Source organism: Elephas maximus, chromosome 4 (assembly GCF_024166365.1).
Source record: "Elephas maximus indicus isolate mEleMax1 chromosome 4, mEleMax1 primary haplotype, whole genome shotgun sequence".
NCBI classification, from domain to species: Eukaryota; Metazoa; Chordata; class Mammalia; order Proboscidea; family Elephantidae; genus Elephas; species Elephas maximus.
Window position 1 is genome coordinate 171965565 of NC_064822.1, and position 15649 is coordinate 171981213.

The window sequence follows — 15649 nt, forward strand, 5'->3', positions numbered from 1 at the left end:
ATCTTGCTACTCTGCTGAATCTTTCTATTAGTTCCAGTAGTTTCCTTGTGGAGTCTTTTGGGTTTTCTGTGTATAGTACCATATCATCTGCAAATAGGGACTGTTTAATTTCTTCATTACCAATTTGGATGCCCTGTATTTCTTTTTAGAAACCCTGGTGGTGTAGTAGTTAAGTACTATGGTTGCTAACCAGAAGGTCAGCAGGTTGAATCCACCAGGTGGTCCTTGGAAACTCTATGGGGCAGTTCTTCTCTGTTCTGTAGGGTCGACTCGGAATCGACTCGACGGCAGTGGGTTTGGTTTTTTTGGTTTATTTCTTTTTCTTGCCCTATTGCTCTAGCCAGGACTTCCAGCACCGTGTTAAATGGTGTAAAGGGCATCCTTGTCTTGTTCCTGTTCTGGCGGGGAATGTTTTTAGCCTCTCACCGTTAAAAATGATCTTGGTCGTTGGTTTTGCGTACACAACAAACAAAGTTTTGCATAGATACTCTTTATTATGTCGAGAAACTCCCCTTCTATACCTATTTTGGAAACCCTGGTGGTGTAGTGGTTAAGAGCTACAGCTGCTAACCAAAAAGTTGGCATTGCAAATCTACCAGGCACCACTGGAAACTATGGGGCAGTTCTGCTCTGTCCTATAGAGTCGCTGTGAGTTGGAATCAACTCGACGGTGATGGGTTTGGTTTTTTGTTTTGGTTATACGTATTTTATTGAGAGTTTTTATCAGGAATGGGTTTTGGACTTTGTCAAATGAGAAAGGCTCAATTTTATAGCTCCTTGTGGCTTTATATTTTTCTGTTTATTGAATAAGCAGCAAGTTTTTTGAAGCGAAAGCAGGTCTTCTTAATTTTGAGTCCCAGCTGAGTTAAGATTACATTATTTTCATTTAATGCTCATATTTATAACATTTTTGTTATTCTGAGAAGCTGATGTTTTTGTAGCTAGTGGTATTTAACTTTCCATCCTACAGCCTTCTATTTGTGTTTATTACAAGATGTTTAATTTTTTTTTTTTTGTCCCATAAGGTGTGAAGTAGTCACATGGCAAAGATTATAGAAGTGTTAGGTCTGACCTTCATTTATTTATTTTTTGGTCACAGTTTTTAAAAAGGTGTGACTTTCCAATGGTGCTTGTGATGCAAGTATTGTAAATATGTAATCATACGAAATAATATTGAAAATTAATTTATTTTAAACCATCTTATTTAAAAGGTATCTGTTTTTTAAGTGTTTTTTTAAAACTAAAGCATATTTGCAGAATTCTCACAATGCTAAGTATTGGAATGTTTTGTTGTCTTTGTTCAATTTGAGAAAACATTTTATGACTCTCCTGTACCAAGTTTAGGTTAAATGATGTAGGGCATGTAAAAATGAGTAAGATAGAGGTATTGCCCTTATAGTAAATGGCATTATTCCTTTCCTTATTCTTTGGGATATTTCCGTTTTGGTATCACTAATTACTACTTTACATTGTAGAGTCCAAACACAATGTGATTGTTGTTTTTTGTACTGGCATCGAGCTGTCTTCCCAATTTATTTAGATGATGTGTATGAAAATGCCATTGATGCAGCCAGATTACATGTAAGTAAAAAATAACATAAAGAATAAAGCCATAATTTTTTTTAGTATAAACCATTCTAATTGTCTAAAATAGAACACATAGTTTGACATAATAACCATGTAAAAATTGAATGTTAGTACTGTTTTGGATGGTTCTATGCCTATTGAATTAACATTTATACATTTTGTAGTTAATACTAATGCAGTTAATTTTAATATCTTTAACTCCTCCTTTCATATTCCTAATGATTGTCATTTCTCTTGATTTCAGTTTATTTCACAATAGCCTGGCATTTATTTGTCAGTAGACAATAGAGTTCACATTATTCAAACCTTTCTATTTCTTTATGGGAGTAAGTGTGTTTGATTGCTCAAGAAAGGAAAGGATAAGTGAATGCGAATTTTTATATATTTAGTAAAAGTGTTTGTATACTTTAGTGAATAAAATTGGATTCTTGTTTTATTTAGGGAAGTAAGATAATCATGGGGAAAACACAGTTGTCCTTCAGATTGAGATTTTTGTCTTTCGAGGTAGATAATTGACTTTTGATATTGTTTAGATTAGAAATATGGTCTTGTAAATTCATGTACGTTTAACTTTTTTCATAGTACATGTTCAGTGCTTTACGCGACTGTGTACCTGCTATGATGCACGCAAGGCATTTAGAGTCCTATGAAATACTTCTGGATTGCTATGACAAGGAAATTATGGAAATTTTAAATGAGGTAATATCATATTTGAGATTAAAAAAACATAAAACATGTTTTGGAATGCAGTGTTTGGAAAAAATTTTGCATCAAATTAATCTCTCGTTAAAATTACTTTTCATAATTTTATAACACATGAGGTTGCCTTGAGTCGGAATTGACCCAATGGCAACTAACAACAACAACATTTATGAATCACTGTATAGAACAAAGAAACTATTTTTAGTTACAGTATCACTGTTATGCTAAATTGACCTTAATTCTTAAATTTTATGTAGAAAACCAGGATCGGGAGCTTGGAAATTTTCTGCTTAGTGAATAGTATATTTGAATTTAAAGTTCTTTTTATTTGAAAAATGCAAATGCAAAGTGAGTTTGAGTGCTGGGTGCGTCTAATGATAAATACAGTTAAGGCGTCTTAACTATTAAGATTTTATTAAATTTTATTTGGAGACCTGCTATCTAAATGGAGAGCTACTAACTAAAAAGATGAAATTTATTACTTGTGTAAAAAAAAAAAAAAAAATTTGAATGCAATGTAGTATACCCCTCTCTGTTTTACTGAAATGTGTTTTATAAACACTGATATCTTTGAAATTGAATTTCTGTCTAGTAATATTTTTATTTTGGGGGGAGGAATTACGAATGAGTACATTTTACAGTATAAACTTAGGTTTGCTAAGTTATAAAATATTTTATATAATTTCTTATATTCAGTATTCTCACTTAGAAAAGATTATATATGTCTGACCAGTTTTTAGAATTCCATGGTAGAACAGAAAAGATGATTTATTTTGTTATCTTTAGCTTGACAAATTTTGGAATTTTGAATGATTACTGCAAGGAAACATTTTCTCTCTCTCTCTCTTTTTTTTCTTTCCTCTCTTAGATATTTTCAGGGCCTTTCCTCATTTGTTGATTGTTCCCTTAAGTTGTGTGCTTTTTTGTAATTTAAGTATTAGTATGGTATCCATGTTCCTTATTAATGAAGCAATCACTAACTAGCTCTTGATTTTCTTGTTGTGGATATTAAACTAAAAGTACTGATGAAAACAAAGGCTTTGAATTTATTTACCTGCTTCCTGATTTCATGTTCCCAATAAGAATAAGATTTAACCGTAGAATATTTAAATAATGAAACCAGGTTAACAATTTTTCATGATAATATTTAGAAAGTCTGATTCCAAATCCTTTTGGTTCTTTTGATTACACCAGACTCCCTTTAATGTAGAAGTTATCTATTAAGAATGCGCTAACTATAAAGCTCTAAAGTCAAAGCATAGGCACCTAGGGAAATAACATAATTGGAATATTATTTGAAATATTAAGATATTGATTCTTTTGTGAATAGCATTTGCTGGACAAGTTGTGCAAAGAAATAGAGAAGGATTTGCGACTTTCCGTGCATACTCACTTAAAACTGGATGACCGAAACCCTTTCAAAGTTGGCATGAAAGATCTGGCCCATTTTTTCTCTCTGAACCCAATTCGGTTTTTCGATCGTTTCATTGACATCCGAGGTGGGTGTTTTGCTTTCCTTCTTAGTGTGTCCTTAGTGTACAAAGACAAGTTTATTTCCTTTTCTATCTCCTTTCTCGTTTCTACTGTTTTCATGAGTCAAAATGTTTTAGGATCTTTTTTTTTTTTTTTTTTTTGTAGCTTATGTAACTCACTACCTAGATAAGACTTTCTACAATCTAACAACAGTAGCCCTTCATGACTGGGCCACTTATAGTGAGATGAGAAACTTAGCGACTCAGCGTTACGGATTGGTCATGACAGAGGCGCATCTCCCTAGTCAGACTCTGGAGCAGGTATAGTATCAAATGTTTCTACCGTCGTGTGACTGTAGCATGCTGACACCTTTTCTTTAAGAAGTCTTTTTTTTTTTTTTCCTTTATTTAGTTTGTTTAAAGAATATATCTTTTTTAAATTAAACCTCGTATTTGGCAAGAGCAAAATATTAGATTGTGCTCATTTGGTTTGTGAAGGAATTTGCCACAGGGTGTTTGTTTACAATCAGTTTTGTGTTGAGTATTTAAAATACAAAGATTTAAATACAGCTTTTGAGAAACACGTTGGGATAGTGAGGTGACTTCTGCAGAGTTGTGAAAAATTCAGTAAAGGTCACAGTTATGGATTTTAGACCTGGTATTACATGTTTGTAACCTTTAATATCTTAGGAAAAATGGCTAAATTTATATGATTATAAATGTATTTGTTCTTAAGGTGAGCAATATAAAGAAGCATTCGGCTTTGCTAATTCAGTGTGCTAATTTACAATATGGCAATATCATGAGTGGAAAAGCTTATGTTACTAGTTAATTTGCATGTAATTCCTGCTAAAATAATTGAGGCCTGTCTCATGTATTTACTGAAAAACACTCATTCAGTTCCAGAATTTCAGTACCACTGCCGTAAGTTTTTTTTTCATTCTATTGCATATAGACCATTTCTAGAATCAATTTCATTCACTTATTTATATATCAGATATTTGTTGACAAACTACTACATGGTAGACATTAAACTAGATTTAGGGATACAATCAAAGGTTTAAGTAGAAACAGTCTCAGCCAGTGTACTCAGAACCTAATGAGAGAAAAAAATGAGTAGACAGATTTTTAGAATAGTCTCTGATAAAAGCTATAATAAGTATATGATCAAAGAGCCCTAATTAGAAAGCAGTAGAATCATTTATATGATACCGTTAGGTGTTGGAATAATATCTGAAGAATGAAGCGTCCTTAACAGATCACTTGTACATTAAAGGTAGTCTGTTATAAGCAAAAGAAGCATACGGATGTGGAATTGGACTTTCTAAATGTTAGGGTTCTGCCTCTTACTAGCAATTTAACCTTGGAGAAGTCCCCTCAAAGTCTTTCGCTTGTGAAATGTGGAATAATAATACCTTATTTATTTTTCAGAGTTACATATAATAAACCTCACACACCTGTACTGATACCTATTGTTGTCCATTTGATTCCGACTCCCAGCGACCCCACAGGACAGAGTAGAACTGCCTCTGTAGGGTTTCCAAGGAGCAGCTGGTAGATTCTAACTGCTGCCGACCTTTTGATCAGCAGTCAGGTTCTTAGCAGGGCTCCCAGACCTTGCATAGTACCTGAAAAATAGTAGATATTTTATCAGTGCTCTCTGTCATCTCCTGACTACCTTTTAGAGTCTACCCATTAGTTTGTTTTTTGAAAAAGTGTAGTGGAGATCCTTAGACAAACCAAAATCTTCTCAAGGAGGGTAGAGAAAATGATTGTGGATCTTTGAATACTTAAATCTAACTGTTTGTGACTACACAAGTGAGGTGAATAAACAAGCAGCTAGGTTACCAAGGAGATAGTCCTGATGGTCCATTTCAGAAGGCTCTTTTAACCTTTGGTCATACCTTTTGTATAGTTGTTCTTTCTTCAAAATTATTTAATAATATTAGGAACTTAACATAATCTGTACATCACTGTATTGATGCAAGTTTAACTGCTTATCTTAAACTAGTAGTAGAATTTCTGTATGGGTTGTGTTGTAGGGTCTGGATGTTTTGGAAATTATGAGAAACATTCATATATTTGTGTCTCGATACCTCTATAATCTCAACAATCAGGTGAGTTTGAGAGTTTTTTTTTTTTTTAATGTGGGTGGGTATATGGTGGGAAGGGCAAGGAATTAAGTGTAAAAATTAGTAAAATAAACAAAACAAAAAATGCTTTAGAGATCATCCTCCTCATTCCTTTGCTTTGACTGTACTCTTATCTGGAATGGCTTTTCAGTTAGATTGTCTTTAATGAAACAGATTGTAAAATTCTCTTTGGATAACTATCTGGCCAGTATTGCCTGTGGGTTGTGTTGTTATTGATAACTGCATAACTTTTTTTCATTGCAGATCTTTATTGAACGAACTAGCAATAATAAACATTTGAATACAATTAATATTCGGCACATTGCTAATTCAATTAGAACACATGGCACAGGAATCATGAATACAACAGTAAGGACCTTTTTTAAATGGGGGGTGGTAGCGGACCCCTGTTTAGTAGTCTGGAAAATATCTTTTGATAGACTAATCTGGTAAACACGTATTACCTGTTGTATTATACCTGGATTTCTATTTTTCAGGTTGCTATAATTAAATTGTATGACGCTAAATTGTATTGCACGTGATGGGAGCTCTGTGATTAAAAAAGGCACTTTAAAGTATTTTATCATCTCAGGGTCATTTTTACACATAGCTTTGGAGATTTGAGGACATGAGTATATTTATCTGTGTGGATTCTCTGGAAGTTGCTCGGGAAAGTAAATCATTGATAGGAGTTTATTTCACATCATTCTTCCACTTTTCAGGGGAAAGTTCTTTGGGGGAAGAAAATTCAAATAAATAGGAATTTACTAAAAATATTTTGGAGCTCCTTAGAAATGGGCATTCAGTCACTTGATGAAATCATTTGAAACTTGTGTGCTATTTTTTTCTTCGTGGAAAAAGATAAAGTCTCTGAAAATACCTGGTTGTCAGGGCACAGTTAATTTTGCCTTGAGGGGAGAAGAAAGAATGCTTAAATAGAAAGCAGTATTCTACAGATTTGGGATTGAGGGAAAAGGGAAAAGACTGAAAAGTGAAGTTGGGACCGTTTTAGTATACGGTGGGAAAGCCACTGAAGTTTGTTGGACTGATGAGTGATGTGATTAGAGCCCCGTTTTGCTGGTTATCAACCTAGAAATTCACAGTTTGAAATTTGAAATAAGGAGTCATCCATGTAGAGATCATGTGTGAAGCCCTAAGGATAGACAAACTGAATCTTTGTGGATAAATAAACTCTTCCTTGCCCTCACTCATTCATCTACCGAACACTCATTCACATAATAGATACTACTGAGTGTATTTTATGTGTCTTAGGCACTGTGCTGGGCACTAGAGTGAGAAAAACAAGACGTGGTCCCTGCATGTGTGGTGATTACAGTCTACTGAAGGACATAGATGTTGATCAGTTAGTCACACTAATGAATGTAGGTGACTGAAGGAAAAGAGCATGCCTTTCCTGTGATATATTCCATGACAGCATATAATGGAGAAATCATGTTCTGATTGCTTGGATGGGGTGTAAAGGGTCAGAAGGAAAGGGCACCTTGTAGGAAGCGATATCCTGTAGGAAGAGGGTTCCCTGTAGGAAGAGTTGAGATCTGAAAGGGGAAGTAGTATCCATTGCAAGGAGAGCATTCCATAGAGTGAGAATAGCTTGTGCAAAGGGCTTCTTGTGGGAAGGAATGTGGTGCGTTTGAGCAGAAAGTAGTGCACGGAAAGGAACGGGGAAGACTGTAAAGATGAGGCTGAGGAGTCGGCAGAGGTCACAGTTTGCAGGACCTGGTAGGCTTTGTTGAGGATTTTGGTCTTTATCTTAAGAGCCTTGAGAAGCACTTCGGGGATTTTAAACAGAAGGTTTGCATTTTGAACAGATTACGCTGGTTGCAGTGTGGAGTACTCACTGGTATGGAGCCGCAGTGGAATGGCCAGTTAGGGTACTAAAGGAGTCTAAGCAGGAGGATAGTTATTTGTGCTGGGGTAGTTTCAGGCAGGTTCAAAGACTGTCATGTTTCTTGCATCTCATTCTAGAATGTGGTTAGTAATAACTAATCTAGATAGAAGAATATGAGAACTTCTAACTGTAGTTTATGGCATAAAAACCAGAGTTTTGAGTCTGGTTTTATGATTCTTACTACAGTTCTTAATCCTCTTATGAGAGTATTTTCCATTTTTTTCTTTTTTTTGGTAAAGACATAGAAGATCTTATAGAAAATTCTGTAAATTTTTATGGACAGTACAAAACTTCATTTATGTAAATATTTTCAGGTCACATTAGACCTTATGATGATTGTAGATAATTGTTACTCAGTAGCATTGATTTAAAATTTGTTTTTATGTTAACTTTTTTCAATATTTTGAATTTTAATTGTATAGGTTAATTTCACCTACCAGTTTTTGAAAAAGAAGTTCTATATATTTAGCCAATTTATGTATGATGAACATATCAAATCCAGATTGATTAAAGATATTCGGTTTTTCCGGGAAATCAAGGACCAAAATGATCATAAGGTACTCTATATATTCTTTCTGAGGTAGTTTGATTCAACTGTTCAGAATATAGCAAGTGTTTATGCTAAAATTCATTATTTAAATCTCTACTGGGTTTTTAGTATATTAAAGTGTAAGGAGAAACTAAATGATCAATGTAGCAAGTTGTTTGTTTATTTGAAAATAACACAAAAGTGATATGTGCTCATTTTGAAACATTCTAAACAAGGTGAAGTCATAAAGCGAGTGTCCTCCCTCATCTCCCTTTCCTCCTGATCTCATTTTCTGGAGGTAGCTGCTGTTAACAGTGTAGCATGATGGTTTTCATGATACTGGGCAGTAAACGTGTATTCGCACATACATATATTGCCTTTTTTTAACAAAATGGAGTAATGCTATACATATTATTTTGCAGTGTGTGTTTCATGTGTCAGTACATATAGATCTACTTCATTCTTTTCAGAGTTGATAGTTTGGCTGTATACCATAACTTATTTAGCCACCTCCTTTATTAACAGATACTTAAGCTTTTCTGATTTTTCACTGTTACAAAAGTGTTGGAGGTAACATCCTTACACATTTATCTGTGTATACTATGAGATTATTTCTGAAAGGAAGGTTTTTTGAAGAGAAATTTCCAGGACAAGGAACATGAGTATTTAAAATTCTGAAGCATATTGCCAAGCACTCCAGGAATACTGTACCAAATGACATGTCTACCAATACTTTATAAAAATGCTGTTTTCCCTTCACCCTCCGGGCTGAGTTTCCATGGTAAAGTTGTAAGTGGTAACAGTATGGAGGCATGTAACCATGTGAATAGAAAATTAATAGCCTGAGAGGGTCTTACGTTTTATCTCTTATATCCGGAACTATTTTCATTACCCCTTCTTAAGATGTGGAAACCCTGGGCCACATAAATGGTTAAATACTCAGTGGCTAACCAAAAGGTTGGCAGTTTGAATACCTTGAGGCACCTCAGAAGAAAGGCCTGGCAATCTACTTCTAAAAGATCACAGTCATTGAAAACCTGGTGGAGCTCAGTTCTAAAATTGCAGATTATAGTTACCGATAGAGAATTGTATTAACTACCTAATTTTTATGGAACAGAAATTACTAGTATTCAGAGATAAAATCATGGTAAGAATTGCATGCTTTTGTTATTATTATACAGTAGATAATTTCCTTACTTAGTCAAACAGGATTGGAAAAGTAATTTTTCATTGGTGATGGCAACTAGAAATTTTTAAGAGGAACTAAAGTTTGATGGCATTAATTTTCATTCCCTGTAGTTAACGTCAAAAAGAAAAATGTTCAATTTATGTTGACTTTGAACACTGGTAATTTTTGCTCTATGAATTTTTTGTCGTTAGACTTGAGTGATTTTTTTTTTTTAAAGCACAACAGCAATACAGAATTAGAAAGGAAATTGACATGGTTGATTTGGTACGCATTTTATGCTTTAGGGATCTTTAATAAAGATTGTTTTAAAATTATTTCTATAGTATCCTTTTGAAAGAGCAGAAAAATTCAATCGAGGCATCAGAAAACTTGGAATAACACCAGAGGGACAGAGCTACCTTGATCAGTTCAGGCAACTCATCAGCCAAATTGGTAAGCTATTTTAAAAGTTTTGGAAAATGAAGTATAAATCCTAAGGCTAAAAATGGAAAAAATTATCTTTTTTTCTTTTATATATCATATATTAAATATCTCATACTAATAAACAGCTTGTTATGTAAATACCTGAATTCAGCTGTACCCCACTAGGGTAATTTTTTGTTCTTTTATTATCAAAAAAATTTCAGATATGATTAGACTATTGCTGCAGAAATGATTGATAGACTGTAGGTTAATATATGTTAAATAAAACTCTTCAATTAAGTTAAAATATATTTAATAAGTAACTAGCTCATCTCAAAGACCATATTCATAATTACAAATCAATAAATTACAAATTTAATTAAAGATAACCATAGGCTCAAACATAACAAGGATCATGAGGATGGCACAGGACTGGGCAGTGTTCTACTCTTTTACATAGGGTCGCTATGAGTCGGAATTGACTCAATGGCACCTAACAACAACAAGATAATGAATGTGTTGTTTTAATTTTTCTATACTGTATCTTTTCATATTTATGTATATAACTTCTTGAGTGTCCTTCTGCCACGTAAGTAGAGCTTGTCTTTTGAAATATGTTAAACCCCAGAAAAACCAAACCCAGTGCCATCAAGTCGATTCCTACTCATAGCGACCCTATAGGACAGAGTAGAACTGCCCCATAGAGTTTCCAAGGAGCGCCTGGCGGATTTGAACTGCCTACCCTTTGGTTAGCAGCCGTAGCACTTAACCACTATGCCACCAGGGTTTCCTTGAAATATATTACATTATATTTAAAAGCTGGAATCAGATGAAAAAAAAATCATAGATACATAAAATTTTACACTTATACTTAGTTTTTCATATACATTATCTCTATCAATAACCTGTACAGTAGGCATGCAGTCACATTTTAAAGATGAAAAAGAAACTCAGAGAAAGGAGTATTGCTAGGACTTAACCTAGGGTTTTTCAGCTCTAAGCCCAAAGATATTTTATTTTGCATTCTTCATAATTGTAGACACCAAGCAGTTAGTAAATTCTAATAGACTATATTTTGGTAAAATTATGCCTCCTAATGATCTAACATTTACTAAGAATCTATTATGCAAGATACTATGTTAAAAAAAAAGGTGCTGGAAATACAAAAGATGAGAAAGACACAACCTTTGCTCTCAAGGGGTTTTCAATTTACTAGCAGGAAAGATGTTCCAAGCATTTAATTCTGGAGTAAAGTCACAGAATACAAACTTAAATTTTTAAATGAATTGTTTTTTGTTCTAGTGCTGCTGTAACAAAAACTACCACGAATGTGTGGCTTTAAAGAACAGAAATTTATTTTCTCACAGTTCTGGAGGCTAAAAGTCTGAATTCAGGGCAAGGCTCTATAGGGAGGTCCTTCTTTGTCTGTTTCAGCTTCTAGTAACCCTGCTGGCAATCTTTGGCATTCCTGGCTTGTAGGTAGACCTTATAAATCTGTTGTTAAATATCTTGAGAAAATGAGTAATCTCAGAGCTGGGAGCAAAATGAGAAATCCTTTTGTCTTACACCTTACCTGCTGAAATAATAACATTTATTGAGCATTTACTGTATGCCAGTATTGCTGTAAGTTCTTTACATATCTTAACTCATTCAAAACTCACAACTATACTATTAAAAAAAAAAGAAAAAAAATTTTTTTTTTATTATTATTTCTGTTCATTCATTTCAGACATTTATTGGGGACAAACGTTTTCAGGTGCTGGTAATACATATGAAAGTAAACTAAAGTTTTTTTTTTCTATCATGGAGCTTAATTAACAGATGAAGAAACTGCGAATATAACTTGACCTAGGTCTTATAGCTAACAAATGGCAGAGTGCAGATTTGAACCCAGGTAGTCTAGCTTCAGAGCTTTTGCTCTTACCCACTACACTATACTTGCCTCTCACTAATACATTTTGATCAGTCCAAAGATTGATCTGACAGTTTGGAGGAAAAAATGTAACTACATATTTGATTTTTCTAAGATGCACATGACAAAGATATTTTAACATCATTGCTCTTATTGGGATAGGCCTTAAAATAGATTCAATAATATCTACTTTGTAGGGTTATTAAAAACATCAGATGAGGTAGTATATGTAAAGCATATGTTACTGTAATGCTTGTGAAATGTTTGCTGCTTCTTACCTTTTTGTCTGTTCTTTCTCTCAAGTAATTTCAGTTCAGTAATAATTATTGAGTTCTTACTGTGTGCCAAGACAGTAAAGAAAACAAAGGCCCTGGATCTTTCTTCTAATGAGGGGAGACACAAACAAAAAGGTGTATAATGTGTCGGTGATAATAAATAAAAGCGGGATAAGATGTGATGGGGGTGAGGAGTGCTTTGTCTTCAGTGATGTTCAGGGAAAGTCCTGACAAAGGGGCAGCTGAACAGGGACCTACACAAAGTGTAGAAATAAGCCAGGCGTATATCCAGGGAAACAGCACTCCAGATAGAGATGACAGTAAGTAGAAAACCCTGAATCTGTGTAGCTTTTTTTAAGGAATAGTCAGGCTGGAATGAAGTTAGTGACGCCCTGAGTGGGAGGACACGATAGCAGAACAGCTGCAACGGACAAGATCATGCAGGGCTGTGCTGACTATGGGAGCAGTTTGAATTTATTCTGAGGCGGAAAGCCATTGTAGAATTTTCAGGAGAGGAGTCATGTGCTCTGACTTAGTTTTAGAAGAATCATAGTTGCTATGCAGATAAAAGATTGAGGGTGGGGCAAAGTATAGGAATTAGGAAACTCAGGAGGCCATATTGCAGTGATCTAGGTAGAGATGGTGGTGGTTTGGAATAGGGGGATAGCTGTGAAGGCGATGAGAAGCGGTTGAATTTTGACTGTATTTTGAAGGCAGAGTCAACATAATTTGCCCACAGATTGGCTGTTAAGTGTGAGCAAAAAAAAGGAATCAGGGATGACTCCAAGCATTGGCTGAGCAGCTAGGAGGATGGATTTCCTAGTTTCTGAGTTAGGAAATAGAATTGGGGATAAATATCCTGAGTTTGATGTGAACATATTGAATTTAAAATTCTTCTTAGGCATTTAGGTATAGGCATTGGATAAAAAAGCCTATAGTCCAGAGGCGAGGTCCAGACTAGAGATATAAATTTGGGTGGCATCGAATAAAGATTTCTTGATATCACTTTTAGCTCTGTGGGCGGGGGGGGGGCGAGGAGGGTAATGATTTTAGTGTGAGAGTGAAGAAATTATAGAAATTTAAAATTGCTTGATCTTTTCTATGTAGTCATCATTTTTTAAATTTGGTTTATGAAATGAAAGTTAAATTTGAAAATATTTAATATAGACATACATAGGTATGAAATAAGAAAGAAAGTACAGGACAATCTTTTGGTACTTAGAAGTGGAACCATTGTAATTGATTGCTGTATGTAACTGTATTCCTGATTATTAGAGCTTACAGGTATTTGTATAAAGTTTGATTTTTTTGTGTGATTTTTAAGGTAATGCTATGGGCTATGTACGAATGATAAGATCCGGTGGTCTTCATTGTAGCAGCAATGCCATTAGGTAAGGATATAAACATCATTTTTGCCTTGTTTGTGCCATTTACATTTGTTTCATTTAAATCTATTATTTTTATAAGTAATACTGTAGAGAAGGTGTTCTTGTTGATATAGTTTGAGATAATATAGGGAAGAAAACCATTAATTCTACTAGTTAATTTTTTTTCTCCATAAGTTTTAAGACTTTATCTTTAAAAATCTTTATTTCTATTAAGGTTATAGTTAATTTATGCTATTAGTACAGTTTGTGAATGGCTTTAGATATTACTTGAATTTAAGGATTAAAATTTGATTATCTATTTTGGAACTGAAGTGGTAATACTAGTAATGTAACTGAAATACCAAGTTCTTTCCAAATATATAGTTGAAAATTTTAGAGTCCTGCAATACTACTTTCATGTATGTATCAATGCATTTATTACAATCTGTTTTACCAAATTCCTTCCCAAATTATTATGCAGATTTGTGCCTGATCTTGAAGATATTGTGAATTTTGAAGAACTAGTGAAAGAAGAAGGTCTTGCAGAAGAAACATTAAAAGCAGCAAGGTAATCTAATTTTGAAATAATCTAAATTCGGAGATATAAAAAGCGTGTGTTTAAGTTATATAAAACATTAAAGACTAGAGGATAATGTTTAAAATAATTTATATGTCAATGTTATTATACAAATTATGGTCTCAGTTGATGAAATATAATGAGTTTTTTATTTTTAAGACTACTGTATTCTAACATCTTTCCTACCTCATTAAAAAGTATCTTCTAGAATGTACTGTGTAAATGTGGTAGCCCCTATCCACTTGGGGCTACTGAGCACTGAAATGTGGCTAGTCCAAATTGAGATTTGTGAAAGTATAAAGTACACAACTGATTATGAAGGTTTAGTATTAAAAAAAAAAAGTGCCAAATATCTCATTAATAAAATCAATTTCATCTGTTTCTTTTTATCTTTCTTAAAATGTGGCTCTTATAAAGTTGAAAATTAAATATGTGGTTCACATTATATTCCTACTCGCCAACCACTGTTCTAGAATACAAGTCCTCCCTTTCTTCTCTTCTAGAGCAGCACTGTCCAGTACAGTAGCCACTAATACACATGGCTGTTGTCTGCTTGAAATATGACTAGTGGAACTAAGAAACTGAATTTTAAAATTTATTTTTATTTAATTTAAATAAATTTATTTTTATTTAATTTAAATCTAAATAGCTAATGGCTATTGTATTGGACAGTGCAGATCAACATACTTGAACCAATAGTGATTTTATATAACTTAACACTTGAAAAGAAGACAGTATACAAAATTGTTAAGAATTTGTTTGGAATACTGCAGGCTTTATTGTTATTAATTACAACAGTTTGGTCCGGCATGAAGGGGCACCCCTGGACAGACTGGGGATAATTCGAATATTGAAAAGAATGATGGTAGATATAGGTTATAATAAATTGAATGGAAAAAAAAAAGAATCCATAAGTCGTGATGATAATACGAAAGTTGAGAGAAGAGAGGGAAAGCTCCTTTTAATAGAAGAATGCCAGCTAAACATGTAGGAGGGATGAGAAAATTTAGGAAAAGAGTCACCATTTTGCAATCACCACCATAATATCTCAAATCAGGCAAGAATTGTCCATGGATTCTAAAATATTGGATGAAGAGTTGTTTGAGAACAGACTGTTCATTCAGTATTAAAAAATGATCCCACAAATGGCTTATTAATCACAAAAGGGGGAAAAGTACCTTTACAGCGGAGAGATTGGTAGATGTCACCATAACCACGTGATCAAATTTAGCATCCCCAACAATACCCAGCCCAAAAAAACCCAATGGGACGTTTAATTATGAGGGAACAATCTGAGAAATCAAGAATATGGGACACCATATAAGACACCTGCCCTAGACTTAAAAAATGTCAAATGTCAAACAGCAAGGAGACTGTTCTAGGTTAAAGGAGATTGAAGAAACCCGACAACCAAATGCAGTGGCTGGACCTTAATAGCATCTTAGGTAGGGGAAAAAAATCACTATGAAGGACAAAAGCTCCTTAAATGGGGGCTAATTGGAGAGATTCAAATATGCATTGCATATTAGATAATGTTGTATTTTATTCTTGGGTGTGATAAAGTGTTCTAAATTTATATATTAACTCATGGTATTA

The 15649-nt window shown here is 33.9% G+C and overlaps 1 protein-coding gene across 2 annotated transcripts in view; it reads left to right on the plus strand.

Moving 5' to 3' along the window:
* WASHC4 (WASH complex subunit 4) overlaps window positions 1–15649 on the plus strand; it is a 69091-nt gene that overhangs the window by 39366 nt on the left and 14076 nt on the right. For both annotated transcript variants that reach the window (XM_049884231.1, XM_049884232.1), the window contains 10 exons: window positions 1476–1581; window positions 2170–2286; window positions 3620–3788; window positions 3928–4082; window positions 5804–5878; window positions 6158–6262; window positions 8225–8359; window positions 9844–9952; window positions 13434–13500; window positions 13958–14044. In XM_049884231.1, coding sequence (XP_049740188.1) covers window positions 1476–1581; window positions 2170–2286; window positions 3620–3788; window positions 3928–4082; window positions 5804–5878; window positions 6158–6262; window positions 8225–8359; window positions 9844–9952; window positions 13434–13500; window positions 13958–14044 — 1125 coding nt within the window. The remainder of the gene's footprint in view (window positions 1–1475; window positions 1582–2169; window positions 2287–3619; window positions 3789–3927; window positions 4083–5803; window positions 5879–6157; window positions 6263–8224; window positions 8360–9843; window positions 9953–13433; window positions 13501–13957; window positions 14045–15649) is intronic.